Source organism: Phacochoerus africanus, chromosome 15 (assembly GCF_016906955.1).
Source record: "Phacochoerus africanus isolate WHEZ1 chromosome 15, ROS_Pafr_v1, whole genome shotgun sequence".
NCBI classification, from domain to species: Eukaryota; Metazoa; Chordata; class Mammalia; order Artiodactyla; family Suidae; genus Phacochoerus; species Phacochoerus africanus.
In genome coordinates this window covers 49,792,893-49,814,574 of record NC_062558.1, presented here as the reverse complement: position 1 = coordinate 49,814,574, position 21,682 = coordinate 49,792,893, and the positions used below count along the sequence as shown (strand labels likewise).

The 21,682-nt window shown below is 51.3% G+C and overlaps 1 protein-coding gene across 1 annotated transcript; it reads left to right on the top strand.

Annotated features, from left to right (window-relative positions):
• The first annotated feature begins 1,356 nt into the window (after window positions 1-1,356).
• On the top strand, window positions 1,357-7,593 carry LRRC75B (leucine rich repeat containing 75B). Its single transcript, XM_047762024.1, has 4 exons — window positions 1,357-1,533; window positions 3,757-3,885; window positions 5,316-5,431; window positions 6,830-7,593. Exons 1-4 carry the CDS (start codon window positions 1,357-1,359, stop codon window positions 7,356-7,358), a joined length of 951 nt encoding a protein of 316 aa, XP_047617980.1. The 3' UTR covers window positions 7,359-7,593.
• Window positions 7,594-21,682: the final 14,089 nt, after the last annotated feature.

Genomic DNA, 21,682 nt, shown 5'->3' with positions numbered 1-21,682 from the left:
CAGACCTGAAACTGGGGATGGGGGGAGGTCTTACCAGGCTGCCAGCAGGGGGTCTAGGAGGCCCCTGAGCAACAATGGAGCTGCTGCCGAAGTCTCTGGTCCCCTTCACCACCACGTCAGTATAGTGATGACGCCTTGGCTCTGGAGGAGGGCCCAGCAATCATGTAGGTTTGCCAGGGAGGAAACCTGTGGTGCCAAGGTGGCCCCAGGACAAGCTGGCTACAGAGGAGGGAGGGGAGGTGGCTGAGTCCAGCTGGCAGATGGCAGGAAAGAGAGGTACCCAGGATAGGGAAGCCCCAGAAACAGGCCTGATGAGGGTACCTAACAGCAGGCAACAACAGGGTTCAGTGGGTGGTAAGCCCTCTACCTTGTTTCAGGGGCTCAGCCCCAAGGGAATCACAGAGCCTAGGACTCTGTCTCTGGACACCCTCCTGGGGGACAATTCTTAACCCAGAGGAAGAAGGACCCTTGGATGGCCATCCCTTCCCTCCTCCCATGGCTGTCTGTGCTCACCCCCCTGGCACCCCTGCTGGGCTATACTGTCCTCCCAGGCTGGATGCACCCTCCTTGCTGTGGGAGTCCAGGTCTGAAGCCTGGCGCACCAAATGCTCCCTAGCCCTGGAACATGAGGGGCCCAGAGCTGGGTGGGGGGTGCTATAAGGGGCAGCAGGCCTCCAACAAAGGCCCCTCTAGCTAATGGGTCCCTAGCTCAAACCTGCTGCCTGGGAGGGAAGCCATGGGGTAGGTGCAGCTGGCCTGCTCCTGGCCTGCCCAGAGCTGTGCTTAGATGGTGGACCAGCACTCCCCATCCCATTTATCTCCCAGGTGACTGTCAGAGGGACAGGCCTGCCCAAGTCTGCCCAACACTTCGATGCAGGAGTGTCCTCTCCAATTGCTCGATGCGGGGTGGGAGTGGGGATTCTGAAAGCAGGTGCAGGCACTGCCTAAAGCTGGGGAAGGGCAGCAGAACTCCCATCCACCCCGCCCTGACTCCAAGGCTTGTGCTCTTGGCACCACCAATGTGACTTCCACAATCAGCACTGGGGCCCAGAGGGTTGACAGGCACCACCCCGGCTCAGAGCCTCCCCGGGCGGCTCCCGTTCCTGCGCCTCGAGACAGGGAAGCCAGGGCCTTCCTCAGCTAGACCCCCAAACCCACAGGGCCTCCCCCAGCGAAACCCCCAAACAGAGTATAGAAGCTCCAGGGCCCCCAGCAGGAACCCTCCTCCCTTCCACCGATCCGGCCCGGCCCACTCTGCGGATCCCGGGCAGGGCGGGCCGGGGGGGCGGGGCCGGAGGCGGGGCGCAAACGGCCGGGTGTCCAGCCTTCTCTGCGCCCACCCAGAGCGCGGCGGCCATGGGGGCGCGGCTGGGCCCGCGGGCCCGGCCTGACGCCGGCTTGGAGGCCGGGGCGGCGGCGGGGTGCGGGCCTGCGCCGTATGAGCGCCGGGTGCGCTGGCTCCGCGAGATCCAGTCTATGCTCCGCGAGCGGCGGCCCGAGCGCGCCCGGCAGCTGCTGCGCCTCCTGCGCCAGGCGAGAGAAGGAGCGGGCCAGCCGGGGTGGAGGCCGGAGAGGGGCGGGAGGCGATGTGGGACTGGCCTGGGGCGCCCAGGGCCGGGCGGGTTAGAGGGGAGGGTAAGACTGGCTGCAGGGGGCGAGGGAGGGAGGGCAGTGGGCTAGAATGGAGAGGGCGACAGTGATTTTGGAGGAGATCCTGTAACTCTCCACGTCTCTGGGGTTTGAGGTCAGTTGTGGGTGTTGAGGGTGCCCCAAGCCTGGAGCTATGAACCCACATTCAGGCCTCAACAAGAAAGGAGGTGGCAGGCAGGAGTGGCAGGTGGGTGTGATCGCTTTGTACTGAGGTGCACTGGGAAGAGCAGCTGGCCACTCCAGAGTGAAGGGAGGGGCTACCCTGGACCCTGACAGAGGACTTTGGAAGTGACAGCCCACCACAGGTCAGCAGGTGCAACCTCACCATGGCACCATGGCAGGGCAGCCACAGCACACAGTGCCCATCTTAACAGGCAGCTCATGCCCAGTGAGTACACACACCTGGCATGACAGCACCGCATCTGGAGGGAGGGAGCTCTGCTTCCAAATACACCAGGTACCTGAGCCGTGGAAACATGGGTTCTGGTCCCAGCATCACCACTGGACAATCCACTTCCCTCTTGTCCACATCCCTACACCCTGCAGCAGCTGCCACCACAACCTGCCCCATTCAGTAAACTAAAATCAGCTCAGCGGGTGGTCTTTGGCCTGAAGGTGGATGCTTAGAAATGGGAAACTGAGGCTTGGAGAAAAATAGTGAGACTAGCGTCACAGAGCAAACTGGAAGCCAGCCAAGGCCAGAGCCCAAACTCCAGTCTCCCAGCTCTGCTGCTCTTGCTGCACTGGCTTTTCTTTCTCTGGGTTCAGCAGCCGGGAAAGGCCCTTTAAGAGGAGCTGTCCAGACCAGCAAAAGGTAGGCTTTAGTCTGGGACCCTGTCTGGGTCAGCCCAGGCTCACCAGCCACCCCTCCCTTCTGGATCCTCCCTAGCTGGCATCTGCAACTTAAAGTGTTTAAAATTCAAACAGCAGAGCCGCACACGGATCTCTGCCTGGCGTGGCATCTGGAGCCCCAGGCACAGGATGGCCATTTGAGCTGGAGAACCAGCTAGGTTGCCCCCGACATTGTCCCAGAGGTTGGGATTTGAAGTTATGGGGCCTGTCCTGCCCCATAACCTACAGGGACTCTGTGGTTATGGCACCAGGGCACTCCAGCCTGGCCTGGATTCCTGTGCCCTGGGCTTAGGCACAGAGCATGTTGCTCTCTGCCCTGGGCGGCCCCTCCTAGCAATGCCTGCCCCTTGGTTTGTAGGTATATCCTCTAAACATGTCCCTCAAAAGCACCACCCCAGACCTATGGGAATAACAGGAAGAGGAGGCCAAGTGAAGGCAGGAAGGCCAGAGCAGGCCAGAGACCCAGTGGTGGGATCTGTGTCAGGGGTGGGAGGCTGAGACTGTACACTATGAGCAAGTCTCTGCCATGGCACAACCTTGACAGTGTTGGGTCCGGGAAGGGGTTATGGGGTCAAGCACAAGTACATGTTCCATAAAGCTCTAGCAGCACATGGGGGGACTAGACAGGGGGAGCTTGGGAGGGGGCTGTTGGGGGATAAGGCCTGAAGCTCATGAGCAGTGGCCTGGGCATGGTGGGGCCATTAATGGAAGAGTATGGGGTGATTCTTGGGCTCTGGCCCAAGTGCCATGAGGATGGGGATGTTGGCTCCCTTTACTGAGCTGGGGCACAGAAAGTGAGATACCACCAGTCTGAGCTGAGAGCGTTCTATCCTGAAAGGAATTGTATGGACCTGCCAGCAAAGAGATGGTAGCTATGGCTTGGGAGAGCTGAGGAACAGGGGGACAGAGGCAAGGAGCCTGACGGAAATGCTGGAGGGCAGTGGCATTTGGGGGTCATCAGAGGAGCCAGGGTGTCTCAGCAGAACATCTCACCTCCAGGGAACCAGTCTAAGAGTTCCCAGACTCACTTATTGCCTTCCTGAGGCCCCTGATGCACTGGCCCTCTGATCACCTAGAGGGTCCACCTTCCCCTGGACAGGTGGTCAATCACCACTGTGGGGGAACTCCAGCAAGCCCTCAGCGGGATGGGGGGAATGGAGAGGGGGGAACAGATGCGAAGGGCTCTGGCTGGCTGGGCTGGGGCCTGGGATAGGAGGCCTCAACCTCTGGCTCACTCAGCTCTCACACCTGTAGGACCTGGGCCTAGAGGGGACCCTCCTCACAGACATCCTATATAGGAATGTGGCCTACCTCAATCTGGTGGACCCCATCTCCCATGACCTGCTTGTGAACCTGGCCCGCGACCTGCAGTGCCCCAAGTCAGTGAGGCTGAGGAATGTGTCTGACAGGGGTCAGGAATGTCCAGGGCTGAGAGCTGGGATCTGGCCCTCACCTGGCCTGCTGTGTGTGGCTTTAGGCAAATCCCCATCCCTCTCTAGGGTGTGATGCCAGTTTCAGTGTTTTAGGCTGGCCAGCCGCTGGAGCACACGTGACCTGTGCTTTCCCAGCCCTGAAAAGGCACCTGTCGGGTAGACCTGTTTTCTGAGGGGCAGCCTCACGCACCAGACCCTGGAGCCCAAGCTGGAAGTCATATGTGGACCCTTCGCCTGTACATACAGAGCATTCTGACAAGTCCGCTTATGGAACCAAACACCCAGCCCGAGTCCCAGAGCCAGAAGAGAGCTGCCCTCAGCTGGAGCCTTGTCCACACGTCCCCCACTGGGGGACAAGTGCCCACTGCTGCCCATGGCAGCTCAAGCCACAAGCATATCCCTCCTCACATTGAGTTGGCACTTGCCACCTGCAGCCTCCAATCTTCCGACACATGCCACCACGTCTGGCTAGAATATCCATCCCACCTCGCTCTGTCAGCACCTGCAGATGTCCTGCCATGAGCACTGAAGGTGCTCCTGACAGTCTGTGGCCAGCCCCCAGCCCCCAGCCCTTCGTCACAGTGAGTCCCCGCCCCAAATAGGGGTGCCCACTACATGCCCTGCCAGTTCTGAACTGCCATGTCCATGTGCACTTGTCACCGAGGGTTCTCTGAGGCTAGCCTAGAGCCATCACAATGACCTCGGGGCTTGCTAACAGTGTGAGCACTGTTAACAGAGGGACTGGATGAAAGAATGTGCTGGGTGGTGGAGCATGCTCGGTGCCAGCTTTGTGGAAAGCAGGGCACCCCGCATCCTGCCCAAGCCGGGCCTCCACCAGGGCCCACTGGGGACCAAGCATGAGCCAGGTGATGGTGCTGTAAAACCTTAGCCCTCCCCCCTGGCAGCCCAGACCCAGGCCCCACGGACACTGTCTCGCTTGGAGATACAGAGGAAGAAGAGCATGCTGACCTGGCTGGTTCCTATTCCCTGGGGGTGGCGTCAGTGGAGCAGGGCTCCCTGGAGGGGCCTGGTCCTGCCTCCCCTGGTGGCGAGTCTCAGGGGGTTGCTGAGGGTGGACAGGGAGCCGGCTGATAGCCCGAGACTCTGGCCCAGGGCCTGAGGACAGGGAACAAGGGCCCATTGTCTGGGCTTCCTCCCGCCGGGCACTGCGGGCCTCAGACCAGCCTGTCCAGCTCCCAGTGGGCAGCCTCCCCTGGCTCCGCGCCAGGCCACGGCGGGGTAGGGGGTGGGGGTGGAGGGGGAAAGCCAGTGGGCGGCTCGGTGACCTGTGAGGAGTGACTATGCGCATGCCCACACTTGGGTCCCCAAGGCCCTGGGGTGGGAGGGGCTCAGCCTCCCCTGACCGCACTGCCCCCCCAGGACCACAAGCTCTGGAACTCTTCAGACAGGATCTGCCAGCAGCTCATCTACCACCTCACCCCTCACTCCAGGCGGCAGCAAGGGTCTGGCCCGCCCCAGAGGAAGACCCAGATCAGGTAAGGGAGCCCAGCTACAGCCCACCACACTAACCCAGGGTCCCTGGCCAGGCACCTCTCAGCAAGAGCTGCTGCATGAAAGCCCTGCCTGTGGGCCCCTCACCCCGGCCTGCATTACAGCCCTGTCACTGGCCAGTGGCCACGGGGGCAGATGCCCCCAGGCCCAGCTGCTCTCCGTGTGACCTGCCTCCTGCCCTTTGCCCATCCCTCAACCCCCCACCTGGCACAGGGCCTGGTCCCCTGGACCAAGATGACCTCAGCAGGACTCAGAAGAGTCCCCATGACAGGCTGCGAGGAAGGCAGATTCTGGTCATGATTCCCATTTTGCAGGGAAGGAAACTGAGGCTGGGAGAAGCAGAGCCTCTTGCCCAAGGCCATTTTGCCCTGAGTTTCCTGCAGCCCTTTGGGAACTCTGTGCCAGGCTGCCTAAAGCTGAAGCCTCCAGGGCCAGCCCACCGGCTCACTCTGCCATGGGGTCCCCCTCTCATCACTCCATCACAGCCCCGTGGCCACAGACTCAGCCTGGGAACGGGCTGCTGGCAGCCAGGCCCAGGGCCCAGAACTACAGCCCTGGTGCTCTCCTGTTTGCCCCCCAACCTCCCATCCCCCTTGAGCCTAACGACCCACACTGAGCCCTGCCTTGGCAGGTGAGGGCCCTGGAGGTGTTCCTACCTCCCTTAGCCCCAGGCAGGCCTATCTGCCTCATGGGCCCATGTTCAAATAACAGGAGACCTAGAGAGGGTTCTGGGGTCAGTGGGGGACCCTCCTCAGTCCCCTGGATTAGATCACAGGGAACTCTCCCCTAGGGCAGGTTCCCACCCACACCCCCAACACTGCCCTCCTGCTTACCTTGGGCCTGTTCCCTCTCTTGCCCCAAGGCTGGGGACCAGCCTGATGCCCAATTCCTCCACAGGAACGTTTATCCTTATTCTGACAGGGTCAACCATGGAGGAGTGGCACGTGAAAAAAAAAAAGTGTGGGCATAGGGGTCAGAGCAGCCCAACTTGAGACCTGGCTCCCCCTTAGTGGTGTGTGGCTTTGGAAGTATGACGTCACCCCTCCTGCGCCTGTTCACTCCTCTGCAGAAGAGGGTCGCAATCCCACCCCATTGGGTTGGCATAAAAATAAGAGATGCCAGACATGACAGTGTGGCCATGCAGGCACACAGCAGGTTTTTACAATAGCCCATGGAGCCTTAACACAGGTGCACTTAACCCTCACAGCCAGGTCCCCTTGTAACCAAAGACTAGGGCTCAGAGTGAACCCAAGCATTACCCATGGGCCCTTCTTTAGGACGTGCCCCTTGGGCTGCCCTGAAGGGTCACTGTCTGCAGCTGGTGGCGACCTGCCCACCCCAGGCCTTCACTCAGTCCCTCCCCACCTGCAAAGTTCCCACAGCCTCAAGAGCAGCCTCCAGAAGACTCTGCCGGCAGTGGGGGAGACTGTGAACCTCTCAGGGATCCTGCTGTCGGTGAGGGACGTGCAGCACATCATGCGCTACCTGGGCCGCCAGGGCGCGGGGCTCACGGTGCTGGACCTGAGCTTCATGGGGCTGAGCGAGGAGCTGCTGCACCAGCTGCTGCCCAGCCTCTGGACGCTGCCCCGCCTCACCCAGCTCCTGCTCAATGGCAACCGGCTGACACGGGCCGCTGCCCGCGAGCTCACTGAGGCCATCAAGGACACTGCCAAGTTCCTGGTACTGGCCTGGGTGGACCTGGGCAACAACATGGATGTGGCCTCCCTGCCCCAGGCCCTGCTGGTTGGCCTGCGCCGGCGGCTAAGCCAGCACACCTCGCTGCCCACCATCTACGAGGGCCTGGACCTGGAGCCCAAGGGCGGTGTGGCTGAGGCCATCACTATTGCCTCCACCTGGGGCTCTGCAGCCACTGGGCCAGGGCCCGAGCCCCAGGCCTGCTGCGCCAGGTGACCTGCCACCTGCCCTGTCTCCCGCTCCTGATTGGCTGGCGATGCCCCTGAGCACATGGGGGGCAGGTGATGGAGGTGGATCCAGGGGAAGTGCTCAGACTGGAGTCAAGGGCACAGAGAAGGATGGGCTCCGTGGAGACCAAATGGCGGTCCAGGGTGCAGTCTCTTCCTTTCCTCAGCAGGGGGGCCCACCACTTGCTGTACAGACCACACAATAAAGGGTGATGCCCCCTTCACCTCAGCTTTTCTGCTTTGTGGGCCCCAGGGCCACCGAGCACGAGCCCCATAGTCTCGGGGACCCCTCCCACACACACAAAAGGGAAGGACCAAGCTCATACTGATCTCCCTCAGGGGCTCTTTGGGCAGGGTTTCCATGGAGACCAAAGCAGCCAAGAGGAGACATCTGCAAGCTAGGATTTAAGAGGAGACCTCCGGGACCTGGCCCTCACGTCTGGGCAGGGCTTGGGCACCTTGAGGAGGGCCCTGGGGAGGAAGCAGGTCAGGAATCCAAAGGGGACAGAGTTCATGTCTGAACCCAGGCTGCTAAACTCCCCCCCAACCAGGGCTGGGACAAGACTGTGCCAACAGGAGGCACGGGGCACTGTGCTCTGCACCAGCCCTGGCACCCAGACCCTTAGGCTGTACTTGGTGACTGGGCAGCTCCATGGGGGTAGGAGATATGTCAGGCCAGAGACAAAGAGCTCTCTGCTCCCTCCAGGCTCTGGGGCCACATGCATAGTCCTTCCTCATGGGGACCCTGAGAGCACACACAGGGGTGGAGGTGGGTGAGGCCAGCAGCAGAGGACCCTGGCAGGGAGCAATACCAGGGCTGCCCCTGGAGGCATTCCGCTCCCAGCAGGGGCCCGTCTCTGTCTCCCCAAGTGCCACAAGGGCAGGCTCCAGACCAGACACCTCCCAGCCCTGTGGGGGGAGCTGGAACCCAGCCCCGCTAGGCGCTGGGCAGGGCAGACAAGAAAGAAACTGAGACTGGAATGGGAAAGCCATGGCCCAAGGCTCCCCTGCAGAGGGGCCCTGGGATCCAGCTGAATGAGGTGAGACCCAGTGGCGCAGGGAAGCCCTACTGGCCGAGGAGAAGGTGGGGGTCCTCCCCCAGGGCCCAGTTTCCCGGATCCACCAGTTGACCTTCCCCCATAGCTCTGGCCCATAGGCAACTATGATTACACACATGCCCAGGCAGCCGGATGCACAGCAGGAGGGAGGCCGGAAGGGAGATGGCCAAGAAGGGTGAGGTCAGCCCCAGGACCAGGCAAGAGACAGGCAGGAAAAGAGCTCTTCTCCTACACTGCCTGCTGGCCCGAGCTCAGGCCCACTGCTCTCACTGCTTTTGGTGGAAGCCCTACTGGGAGGTGGCCAAAGAATATGAAGAGCACCCAGTTCAGCCCAACTCTGCTCCCCTCCTCTGGGCCTTGGGTCCTTCCTTCGCTCCTCTGTTAAATAGGGCCACTGTCTACCATCCCTTCCAGCTCTTGACGCTCCATCCTGGTCCTAGCCCTCCCTGGACTCTGTGCTTTAAAGACATGGACCAGCCCAGTGGCTTGGGAGTCACAGCAGTGTCTCCCAGTGTCCCACTCTGGGACAGGGGCTCCGGCTCTCCACCCACCCCAGGGTAGGGGAGGCAAAGCGCAGAGTTGGGTGGTGGCAGGGGCCTTGGAGAGGCAAAGTATGAGAAAGCAGCCTAGGGCCAGGCAGGCGGACAAGCCCGTGTCCTGCGACTCCTGGCTGGAGGAACATCAAGCTATCTGTGTCCCTCCTGCCTTTCTCCCCCCCTAGCTCCCTGCCCACCCTGGATGGCATCTGCCCACAGACCTTGAAGGTGACTGCTTAGAGAGACTCACACCAGGACAGTGTGGGGACCTGGGCCGGATGTCGCCAGGCGAGCCCTGGGAGAGTCCAGGGAGCAGCAGCTGGTCTCAATCTCCCCGCCTCTCAGATGGACGCACGCGAGGCGCTGGCCGAGCTGGAGCACAAAACAGCTCGAGAGGAGTTCCCGTGTGGCTCAGCGGTTAACAAATTTGACTAGGAACCATGAAGTTTTGGGTTTGATCCCTGGCCTCGCTCAGTGGGTTGAGGATCCAGCGTTGCTGTGAGCTGTGGTGTAGGTCACAGACACGGCTTGGATCTGGCTTTGCTGTGGCTGTGGTGTAGGCCCGCAGCAACAGCTCCAATTAGACCCCTAGCCTGGGAACCTCCATAGGCCGTGGGTGCGGTCCTAGAAACGACAAACAAACAAACAAACAAACAAACAAAATCCAGCTCCAGAGAGGCGGGCTGGACTTGTTCCCACACAGGTGTCCACAGCCCCTTTGCAGGGCCCTACGACCACCAGTGAGGCTACTCCATAGGCAGGGACACACCAGGAAATGGGGGCTTATGCCTCATGCAGTCTGGTGGGCAGAGCTCCAGCCTGAGGAGGTAGCAGGTGGGCCTTGCTTGGCCTTGTCCTCTCCTAGGCCGTCTCAAGAGGCAGACAGACCTGGCTTGGGCCCACCATCACACACTGGTGGTGTGGTCCTCTCTGGGCCTGTTCTTTCATTTGGGGATGAGGTTTACCAGGCCTCCCCTTTTCCTACTGGAGTGAAGATGACACGAGGTTTGGAAAGTGCCTGCTGCTCGGGGGGGCACATGTGGGGTCTCTGGGCAGGACGGCAGGAGCCTGAGCCACAGGACAGGACAGGGCTACAGCCATTGTTTCTTTAGGAGCATTTTCCTAGCCTCTCTCTGGGCCATGCACTGTTCTGATGGCCTCACACCCTTGAATTCCCTTCGTATTTGTAGGAGGCGAGTGGAATCGGGCAAGGAGAGGTTAAGTGACCTGCCCAAGGTCAAAAAGCTAGGAGCTGAAAGTGAGCCAGGCGGCCTGGTTTCAGGCTATGATGCTAAGCCCTGCCTAAAGCTGCCTGTCTGAGCCATCAGGGGGCTGAGGACCCATATTCCTGCCAGCGGAATCCCGGCAAGCCCCTGCCAGAAGCCATTCAAGGCAGGAGACCATTGTGGTGGTTCTGCCGGCAGGCACGTTGTGGCGGGAGAGACCTCCAGCTGCACCACAGGAATTGGGGTCTTGGACCCGGCACGACTTTCCTGGGCTTCTATTTCCTTGTGTGCAAAATGGGTGGGGAGCAGACCCTCTTCTGGGATCCAAAGGGACTGGTGAGGACTGGATTTAGAAGTACCTGTCGCAGAGCCCTGCACAGGGGTTTGGGATCCACAGCCACTTCTGATGACCTGGCTGGGATGGCTGCAGGTGCCTTCACCTCTCCAGGTCTCAGCCTCCTCAGCCTTGCCAGGATGTTGAGAGCATCCTGTTCTGCATGGGAACTTCTGCCCCATGAGGGAAGACATGCGACCCCTGATGAAGAGTCTTAAGATATGAGTCTCCAGTAGACATCAGCCTCTGCTGAGTCTCCCTGCTGAGAACCCAGAATCTCAGAGGACTGATCATCCCAGTGGCAGATATCACCTCAGCATAGGGCTTTTCTCTGGGCCCTGGAAAGAAAGGAAAACATGCTTCTTCCCCTTAAAGATAGTTGCCAACTATCAACGGAAACCAGAATTTAATTTCCTGTAGGAGAAAATGTCCCAACAAAAAGGTAGAAAAGAGAGACCCCAGCCATGATGACTAAGCAAAGTCCAGTCAACTGCCCCTAACCACCCCTCCCCCACACATCTGCTTCCGTAAAGTTGCTTCCACAATTACAGCTGCCTGTCCTCACTCCGGTCTGACCAGTCAAGCACGGACCGGAAGAGCTAGCCCATACAAGTCTTGTGAAACCCTTCTTCTGGGCTCAGACTCCGGACAGCGATCTCCTCCTCTGAGCCCGCCAGCGTAATAAACCTGAGTTCTCCAACTCTCTGAGTGCTCGCTTGGTTTCTCACTGGGTAAAAGAGCTGATACACAGTGGCCGTGGGGCTGCCAGGCAGCTGCCATAACATTCCCAGCTGTATAATTCAATTTGATTTTTTAAAAAATGCCTTATTTTAAAAATAATTCTTGGAGTTCTCTTGTGGTGCAGCGGTAGGATCTGGCGCCGTGACTACAGTGGCTCAGGTTGCTGCTGTGGTATGGTTTTGATCCCTGGCCTGGGAACATCTGCATGCTGCAGGTGCAGCCAAAAAAATAGTAATTCTTCACTGTATAGCATTTATTTTTATTTTTATTTCTACAAATAGTGATAGTTTTACTTCTTCCTCTCAAATTTGGATTCCTTTTATGTCTTTTACTTCTCTGATTGCCGTGGCTAGGACTTCCAAAACTATGTTGAATAGTGGTGAGAGTGAACATCCTTGTCTTGTTCCTGCTCTCAGTGGGAATTCTTTCAGCTTTTCACCATTGAGAATGATGTTCGCTGTGGGTTTGTCATATATGCCCTTTATTATGTTGAGATAAGTTCCCACTATGCCCACTTTCTGAAGGGTTTTTATCAGAAATGGGTGTTGGATTTTGTCAAAGGCTTTTTCCACGTCTATTGAGAGGATCATATGGTTTTTATTCTTGTTTGTTAATATGGTGTGTCACACTAGATGACACACTAGATGGATTTGTGGATATTGAGGAACATTTGCATCCCTGGGATAAATCCCACTAGATCATGATGTATAATCCTTTTAACGTATTGTTGGATGCAGTTTGCTAGGATTTTGTCGAGGATTTTTGCATCAATGTTCATCAGTGAAATTGGTCTGTAGTTTTCTTTTTTTGTGGTATCTTTGTCTGGTTTTGGTATCAGGGTGATGGTGGCCTCATAGAATGAGTTTGGGAGTATCCCTTCCTCTGCAATTTTTGAAATAGTTTCAGAAGGAGAGGTGTTAGCTCTTCTCTGTTTGATAGAATTCGCCTGTGAAGCCATCTGGTCCTGGACTTTTGTTTGTGGGAAGTTTTTTAATCCCAGTTTCAATTTTAGTTCTTGTGATTGGTCCATTCATATTTTCTACTTCATTTTGGTTTAGTCTTAGAAGGTTGTGCTTTTCTAAGAATTTGTCCATTTCTTCTAGGTTTTCTGTTTTATTAACGTATGGTTGCATATAGTAGTCTCTTATGATCCTTTGTATTTCTGTGATGTCCATTGTTACTTCTTTTCATTTCTAATTTTATTGATTTGAGTCCTCTTTTTTTCTTGAGAAGTCTGGCTAAGGGTTTATCAATTTTGTTGATCTTTTCAAAGAACCAGCTTTTCATTTCATTGATCTTTTCAATGGTTTTGTTTCTATTTCATTGATTTCTGCTCTGATCTTTCTGATTTCTTTCCTTCTACTAACTTTAGGTCTTGTCTGTTCTTCTCTCTCTCGAGCTGCTTTAGATGTAAAGTTAGCTTGTTTATTTGAGCTGTTTCTTGTTTCCTGAGGTGAGCTTGTATTGCTATAAACTTTCCTCTTAGAACAGCTTTTGCTGCATCCCATGGGTTTTGGAGTGTCGTATCTTCATTGTCATTTGCTTCTAGGTATTTTTTAATTTCTTCTTTGATTTCTTCAGTGATCCATTGGTTGTTTAGTAGCATGTTGTTTAGTCTCATGTTCGTGTTTTTTTGCAGATTTTTTTCTTGTTGATTTCTGGTCGTATAGCATTGTGGTCAGAAAAGATGCTTGATATGATTTCATTTTTCTTAAAATTACCAATATTGGATTTGTAGCCCAGGATGTGATCAATCTTAGAGAATGTTCCATGTGCACTTGAGAATAATGTGTATTCTGTTGCTTTTGGATGGAATGTCCTATAAATATCTATTAAGTCCATCTGGTTTAATGCATCATTTAGGGCCTGTGTTTCCTTATTGATTTTCTGTCTGGTTGATCTGTCCATTTTCACCGTATAACATTTAAAAGACAATTAAGTGGACATCTTAAGTGTTACAAGTTTAAAGTGTGCCATATGGAGCATTCTGACTTGTGTACAAATCCATGCAACCATCATAATCAAGGCAGTAAACATATCTGTCACACCCGAGTTTCCTTGTGCCCCTTGGAAGTGCCTCCTACCACCCATCTCTTCCCCCTGCTTCCCCAGGCAACCACTGACCTGCTTTCTGTCTCTACAGATGACTGTGCATTTCCTAGTTTTAGATACATGGAATCATAAAGCATACTTTTTTTTAAATGACTTCTCTCACTTAGCATAACTGAGACTACCACTCTGACGCATTATCAATGGTCCTCTTAATTGCTGAGTAGCATATTCTATGGGTGGGTGTATCACAATACACTCACTGTTTGGTGGACATCTGGGTGGTCTTCAGTGTTGTTACAAATGCAGCTGCTATTAATATTCATGTACACACTTTTGCATGAATGTAGGTTTTTCTCTTGGATAGTTATTTCTCACTATGGTTTTCTTTTCTTGTAATATCATTGCCTGGTTTTGGTGTCAGGGTAATGCTGGTTTCAGAGAATGAGTTGAGATTTATTCTTCTCTCTTTAGTTTTTTGGGAAAAATTTGTGTAGAATTGATATTATTTCTTCCTTAAACATTTGGTAGGAGTCACATGAGCATGAGGTTTTCTTTGTGAGAAGGTTTTCACCTACAATTCCAGTTTCTTTAACAGATGTAGGGCTATTCAGGTTAGCGATGACTTCTTGAGTGTTGGTTTTTTGAGTCTTTTAAGGAAATTGTCCATTTCATCTAAGTTGTTGAATTTGTTGACAAGAAGTTATTCATAATTTTTTTTTTGTCTCTTTGCCTTTTCTACGGCCCCTTCTGCAGCATACGGAGGTTCCCAGGCTAGGGGTCGAACTGGAGCTGTAGCCTCCAGCCTACGCCAGAGCCACAGCAACACGGAATCCGAGCCACGTCTGCGACCTACACCACAGCTCACGGCAACGCTGGATCCTTAACCCACTGAGTGAGGCCAGGGATTGAACCCGCAACCTCATGGTTCCTAGTTGGATTCATACCACTGAGCCACAACGGGGACTCCCATAAATTTTCTTTTAATATCTGTGCAATCTGTAGTAACCACCACTCATATTCCTAAGATTGGTAGTGGTGTCTTCCTCTTTTTTGTCTTCCCATTGCTTGACCAGTCTGATTAGAAGTTTATCAATTTTATTGATCTTGTTAAATAATCATCTTTTGGTTTCACTGATTATCCTCTATTGTTTTGCTTGCTTTCTTTCTCTCCTTTTGTCTTTTTAGGGCCGCACCCGCAGCATACGGAGGTTCCCAGGCTAGGGGTTGAACTGGAGCTACAGCTGCTGGCCTACACCACAGCCACAGCAACACCAGATCCTTAACCCACTAAGCAAGGCCAGAGATCAAACCTGCATCCTCATGGATCTTAGATGGGTTTGCTAACCACTGAGCCATGGCAGGAACTCCCCTCTATTGTTTTCTATTTCACTGATACCCACTATGATCTTTATGTCTTTCACTTACTTCAGATTTCACTGGCTCTGCTTTTTTGGGATTTTTTTTTTTTCTTTCTTTTTTGGCCACCCTGTGGCACATGGAGTTCCTGAGCCACAGTTAAGACCTGAGGCAACACCAGATCCTTAACTCACTGTGCTGGGCGGGGGACTGAACCTGTGTCCCAGGACTTCAGAGACACTGCCCATACTGCTGCATCACAGTAGGAACTCCTTTTTCTAGATTTTTAAATCTTCTAGTCTGATATTAATATAGCTGAGGTCACTGAGCTGAGACTTTTTTCCTAACATATGTATTTAGTGTTGTCTACTTAAAAAAAGACCAAAAATCACACAACATAAAAGCTGTGCGTTGAGTTTATTCAGTGTCTTACTAAGGAGAGAGTCTCAGATAGCTCAAGAAACTGTTCCAGAGAGGTAAAGGAGAGAGGTCAGTACTTATGTGATTTTGGCAAAGGGGGTACATGCAACTAAGCACACATCTTGGTAGAAAGTTGCTGCTACTAATCATGAAGAATAGAAATCTTAGGTAATGGTTTAGTGCTTTTCTAAGCATGGAAAGGGGAAGGAATTTAGGTTCACAAAAAATTTCTCCTGAAAATATCTAAGGTCTGTTCTGTCAGTTTTCCCAGGGCACAGAGTGCCTCATTCCTGATCTCTGCCCTGAGCTCCCTTCAGGGTGTGCTGAAGGTCAGATTGCAGTGGCTTGTGACTCAAGTGCTTGTAGAGCTAGATGGATAGTGACATTGTTTGGTCTGCGGTGCTATAAATTACTTCTAAGTTTTGCTTTCATGGCATCCTGCAAATTCTGATATGTTGCTTCCATTTTCAAGTCAGTTCAGACTACTTTCCAATTTTTCTTCTGATTTCTTTTTTTGATTCGTGGGTTATTTAGAAGTATGTTATTTTGTTTCAAAATATTAGAGATATCCCAAGGATCTTTCTGATAATTTCAATTACACTGTGGTCAGACAACATAATATAGCTTGAAGCCCTTTGAATCTTGATACATGTTCTGTGTGCACTTAAGAAAAGTGTGTATTCTGAGAGTTCCTGTCGTGGCTCAGTGGTTGACGAATCCGACTAGGAACCATGAGGTCTTGGGTTTGATCCCTGGCCTCACTTGGTGGGTCAAGGAAATGGTGTTGCCCTGAGCTGTGGTGTAGGTCACAGTTACAGCTCGGATTCCCCGTTGCTGTGGCTCTGGCGTAGGCCGGTGGCTGCAGCTCCGATTCAACCCCTAGCCTGGGAACCTCCATATGCCACGGGAGCGGCCCAAGAAATGGCAAAAAGACAAAAAAAAAAGTGTATTCTGCCATTGTTAAGTTTCCTGTGTTAATCAAAGTCAAGTTGACTTACCATGCTGTTCAAGTCTACCATATCTTTACTGATTTTCTGCCTTCTATCAATTATTTTTAGTTTTTTTTTTTTTTGGCCATACCCATGGCATATGGCAGTTCCTGGGCCAATGATCAAATCCAAGCTGCAGCTGCAGCAATGCTGGATCTTTAACCCACTTCATCACCGTGGGAACTCCTCTATCAATTATTGAACTCTGACTATAGTTGTATTTGTCTATTTCTCATTGTAGTTGTATTCTTTTTTTTTTTTTTTTTTTAAGGCTGCACCTGTGGCATATGCAAGTTCCCAGGCTAGAGGTTGAATTGGAGCTGTAGCTATGCCACAGCAACAGCAATGTGGGATCCAAGACACGTCTGTGACCTACACCGCAGCTCATGGCAACCCCAGATCCTTGACCCACTGACTGGAGCTAGGGGTTGAACCTGCATCCTCATGGATACTAGTCGGGTTCATTATTGCTGAGCCATAACAGGAACTCCAACTCTTTTCTATTGACGTAAAAAATTTACATAATATAAAGTGTACAACTCGGTTGTTTTTAGTACATTCTCCATGCTGTACAACCATTGTTATCTAATCTTTTTAATGTTTTCGATTTATTAAAAAGCACACCATCAGACATTGTCTTGTGTAAGCAGCAGATCCAGTAAAAATGTTCAAACATCATACTTAAGAGAGAAAACTTAGAAGCCTTCCCTTTAAGGTCAGAACAAACAAGGATGCCTGCTATGGATGGCCCTTTCTATTCAACAAAGGACCACATGTCCTGGCCAGTGAAAGATGAGTAGTAAAAGAAGTAATGGCTAAGACTGTAAGTGAAGAGACAAAACTGTCAGTATGTGTAGATGATTTACTCATTCAGAAATATAATTTTAGGAGTTCCTGCTGTGGCTCATCAGTAATGAACAGGACTGGTATCCATGAGGATGCAGGTTCGATCTCTGGCCTTTATCAGTGGGTTGGGGATCAGGTGTTGCTGTGAGCTAGGGTGTAGGTGGCAGACGCAGCTTGGACCCTCCATTGCTGTGGCTATGCTGTAGGCCAGCAACTATAGGTCTGATTTGATCCCTAGCCTGGGAACCTCCATGTGCCTTAGCGGTGGCCCTAAAAAAAGCAAGGGAGAAAAAAAAAAAGAAAAAAAGAAATATAATTTTATATATAGAACGATACACAGAAAATACACAGAAAACCCAAGAGAATCAATGGAGAAGCCATTAAAGCTAAAGGGGTAGTTCAGTATGGTTGTTTAAGCACAAATCAATAAATAAAATTAATAGAATCCTTTTACACCACTAGCCAGTTAGAAAATGTAGTCCATCATAATATGATATTTACAATAGTCACAAGGAGATAAATAAAAAATCTAGGAACTGACTTAAAACTGCAAAAGTGGAGTTCCCATTGTGGCTCAGCAGGCTGAGAACCCAACATAGTGTCTGCAAGGATATAGATTTGATCCCTGGCCTCACTCAGTAGGTTAAGGATCTGGCATGGTTGTGGCTGTGGTGCAAGCCAGCAGCTGCAGCTCCAATTCGAACCCTAGCCCGGGAACTTTCAGATGCTGCAGGTTTGGTCTTAAAAAAACAAAAACAACAACAAAAAAGGAAAAGCTACTATGGATAAAATTTTGTCTTTACCCATGGCATATGGAAGTTTCCAGGCTAGGGGTCGGATTGGATCTGCAGCTGCTGGCCTACACCACAGGCCAGAGCAATGCCAGATCCAAGCCATGTCTGCAATCTACTCCATAGCTCACAGCAACACTGGATCCTTAACCTACTGAGCGAGGCCAGGGATTAAACCTGCATCCTCATGGATACTACTCAGATTTGTTTCCACTGCCATGAAAGAAACTTTTATGGATAAAATTCTTAGATAGAACTATGTGGACTACTAACAGGTAGTAACATGTTATCAAGCTATAGTAATTCAGTGTGATACTGGTACTAGAACTGCCAAATAGTTGAATAAGATATAATCTAAAACAAATGCACATGTGTATGGGAATTTGGTGAACTGGTGGTAGATCACTGAGAAAACGGCCGTTGAGTAAGATATAATCTAAAACAAATGCACATGTGTATGGGAATTTGGTGAACTGGTGGTAGATCACTGAGAAAACGGCAGATTATTCAATAAGCAGGATTTCAAAAATTGGCAAAATAAGTCCCCAAACTCACACAATATAATAATAATTAACAAATCTCCCACTGAAATAAAGATTAAAAAGTGAAAGACAAAACTATAAAGCTATTATAAAATGATGTTGGAGAACGTCTTTGTAAAAACAGTATGGGAAAGGATTTCTTACAGAGGTGAAAAAACCCCACAGATCATACAAAAAATTTTTTGGTATAACTGATGACTTCAAAATCAACAACTTCCTGGAGCTCCTGTGGTGGCTCAGCAGTAACAAACCCAACTGGTATCCACGAGGACAAGGGTTTCATCCCCAGCCTTGGTCAATGGGTCAAGGATCTGGTGTTGCCATGAACTGTGGTGTAGGACGGCAGCTACAGCTCCTATTCAAACCCTAGCTTGGGAACCTCCAATATGCCTTGGGTGTGGCTCTAAAGAGAAATAAATAAAATCAAACCCTTGAATTGAATTTCTCTGGCTGGTGGGAATAGGAACTATTCCCCACCCTGTGTGATGCAGGCACTGTTATAATCCTTTCTTTTTAGGGCCACACCTGTGGCATACGGAAGTTATCAGGGGTTAGGAGTTGAACCTTCAGAGAACAAATTTGGAAAAATCTACAAAGGTGATCAAAAAACAAGGAAATGGGGGATGGAGGAGGAAGGGAGAGAAAAGAGAAGAGAAAGAGAAGTCCAAGAGATCCAACATCTAAAAAACAGGAATTCCAAAAAGAAAAATCAGAAAACCAAAGCAAGGAAAATCATTAACAAGTAATTCAAGAAAATTTCCCGAAAATTAAAGATTAAGTGCCCATTCTGAAAAGGTCAGCCAGAGCCTGGCACAATGCATGAAAACACCCCTTTGCCAAGGCACGTCAGTGTGAAATCTTGCAACACTGGTGACAGAAGGGAGAGGGTCACATGCAAAGGTCAGCACTCATGATGGCTTCAGACTTCAGTGCTGTTGCAGCTGTGGCGTAAGTCACAGCTGCAGCTCAGATTCTAGTCCTGGCCCAGTAACTTCCATATATCACAGGTGTGGCCAAAAAGAAAAACCTGATACAATAAATGATATATCAATGTCTTCAGAGAAGTCTGGGGTTAAACTAGTGATAAGTAGACAGAAAAATAAATAAGAATGTGAGAAGATTATTAGTTCTAGGGAGAAGACAGTTCTAGAGAAACGTAATCTAGGTCACCACCAGGCTCAGTTGTGATTTAAATATCCAGTCCTGATAACACTGAATATGATCTAACCAGAAATAAAACATCAGGAAATGGGCAATGGGGAGCCCGTGCATGGTGGGCAGGAAGAATGAAAAGTTGCAAGAAAATGCCTCAAATGAAACGCCAAAGAGTAGCTATACGAACAAATTTAAATTGAGACATGGAAGCAAATACAATCAACTAGCCAGAAGTTGAAAGGGACTACCTGGAAGCAGGGAGAGGCGGTTGGTTCGGAGGGCCGCTATTCTTCATAATAAACCTTGCAAAACCGTTTACTCTTTCAATGTGAATAACTGATTTTTTCCTAAAATGCAGGATATACAACTATTTACAAAAAGCTCCACATTTTAGGCTAATTTTATTGTTTTATAAAACTCCCAAACTTTTACCATGGACATTTAACTAGAAACCAAAACGTGAGACCCTCCCTTTACTTTTCAGGACCTAGGGCATGCAGAACTGCACACAGCTGGTACCCTTACTTGGTACCCAGGGAGAACCACATCCAAAGCCAGCTTTTCGTATTCAGGACACAATTCATTACTACTAAGTGTAATGTGTTATGTTTAAAAGTACTGTTTAGGAGTTTGTCTGTGGTTCAGGGGATTAAGGACCTGGCATTGTCACTGCTGCGGCTCAGGTTCAGGAACTTTAGTGCTCACATTGCTCACATAAAATAACACTCTAGACCAGTGTCAAAATGTGGCCTTTGGATCTACTGAATTAGAATCACCAAGCTGGAAATTCCCGTTGTGGCTCAGCGCTTACTAACCCGACTAGTATCCATGAGGATGGAGGTTCAATCCCTGGCCTTGCTCAGTGGGTTAAGGATCTGGCATTGCCCTGAGCTGTGGTGTAGGTCGAAGACGTGGCTCAGATCCTGCATTGCTGTGGCTGTGGAGCAGCTACAGCTCCAAATTGACCCCTAGCCTGGAAACTTCCATATGCCATGGGCATGGCCCTAAAAGACAAAAAAAAAAAAAAAGCCAATTCCTAGGCCCAACTCCAAACCATGTAATCTGCATCATTAGGGGTGGTGCTGTGGAATCTGTATCATTAGTAGAACCTCTAGCTGATGCTGAAATCACTTCTGTCACTCACCATGGCAATGTTGCAGAAGGCTCAATAAAAAAGCCAGTAAGTCCATGTTTAATTCAAGGTCACCAGCAGAGAAGACCAAGAATACCTAAGCAGGTATCGCAACTCCTACTTGAAAGAATTCCACTTACAAAATTTCACAGAAATCCACTTTACGTGGAACTCAACGGACACAATTCTTTTCAGAAACAAATTAACTCTTGGTCACATACAAACCAAGTTAGCACTACCCCTTCCCACACTGAGTAAGCTCCCTGGAAACTGTCCCCAGGCCAGGAGCCCCTCCCCTGGGGCAGCACTATGGGGGACCCCCAGTCACACTTCATCCAAATGTGCCAGGGCTGCTGTCAGTGGTGGTGGTGGGGGGTTGCCCCTGGTCAATGGACAGACCCAGCAATGCTGCTTACCGTGAGTTCTCACAGGAAGACCAACAAAAACTGTCACCTCCAGGTCGTGTCCTGATGACAAGCTTGCTAGAAAACTTCTACCTGATGCCAGCTTCTTTCTCTCCCTCCAGCACTTTAACAATCTGTTCAATGAGCAACGTTCTAAGGGCGGATACTCAACCCCTTTTCTGCTGGAGTGCATCCTTCCTACTCGGCACCCCAGTAGGACCTCTTTTTAGTGTGTGACCACTCCAAGCCATGGATCCAGTTTCTATGTTCTTGGTAAGCTACCTGCTCTGCACACCCTGACCTCTCTACTTACCTTCGCTATGTTAAGAACCTCAGCTGTGCCAGTCTACCTGAGGTGCTCCGGTAAAGTCCCAAGAACCTGTCCCCTGTCACAACACTACTTATGAAGCTGTACAGGAGTCTTGAGGTTCTCTGAACTACCTCTCAATACTGATTACTTTTTCGAATGCCACCAGGGTTTCACAGGCCAGGACCACGTGTGTCATGATGTTCACAAGCACCGTGTAAGTGCCTGTGTCTAAGGATGGTGAGGCCATCTATGTTTTTGGAGCTGTTCCAAGGGCTTAACTAGCAACCAGCCTGGAACAGCAGCTTGCATTCGCTTATCAATAACCACTACTGGCATTTCCCCAGGACATCTCAGGGTGTCAAAGTTTAACCCACTGCCAAAGCAAACAACAAAAAACTCCAAAAGGAACACAGTCTTTGTA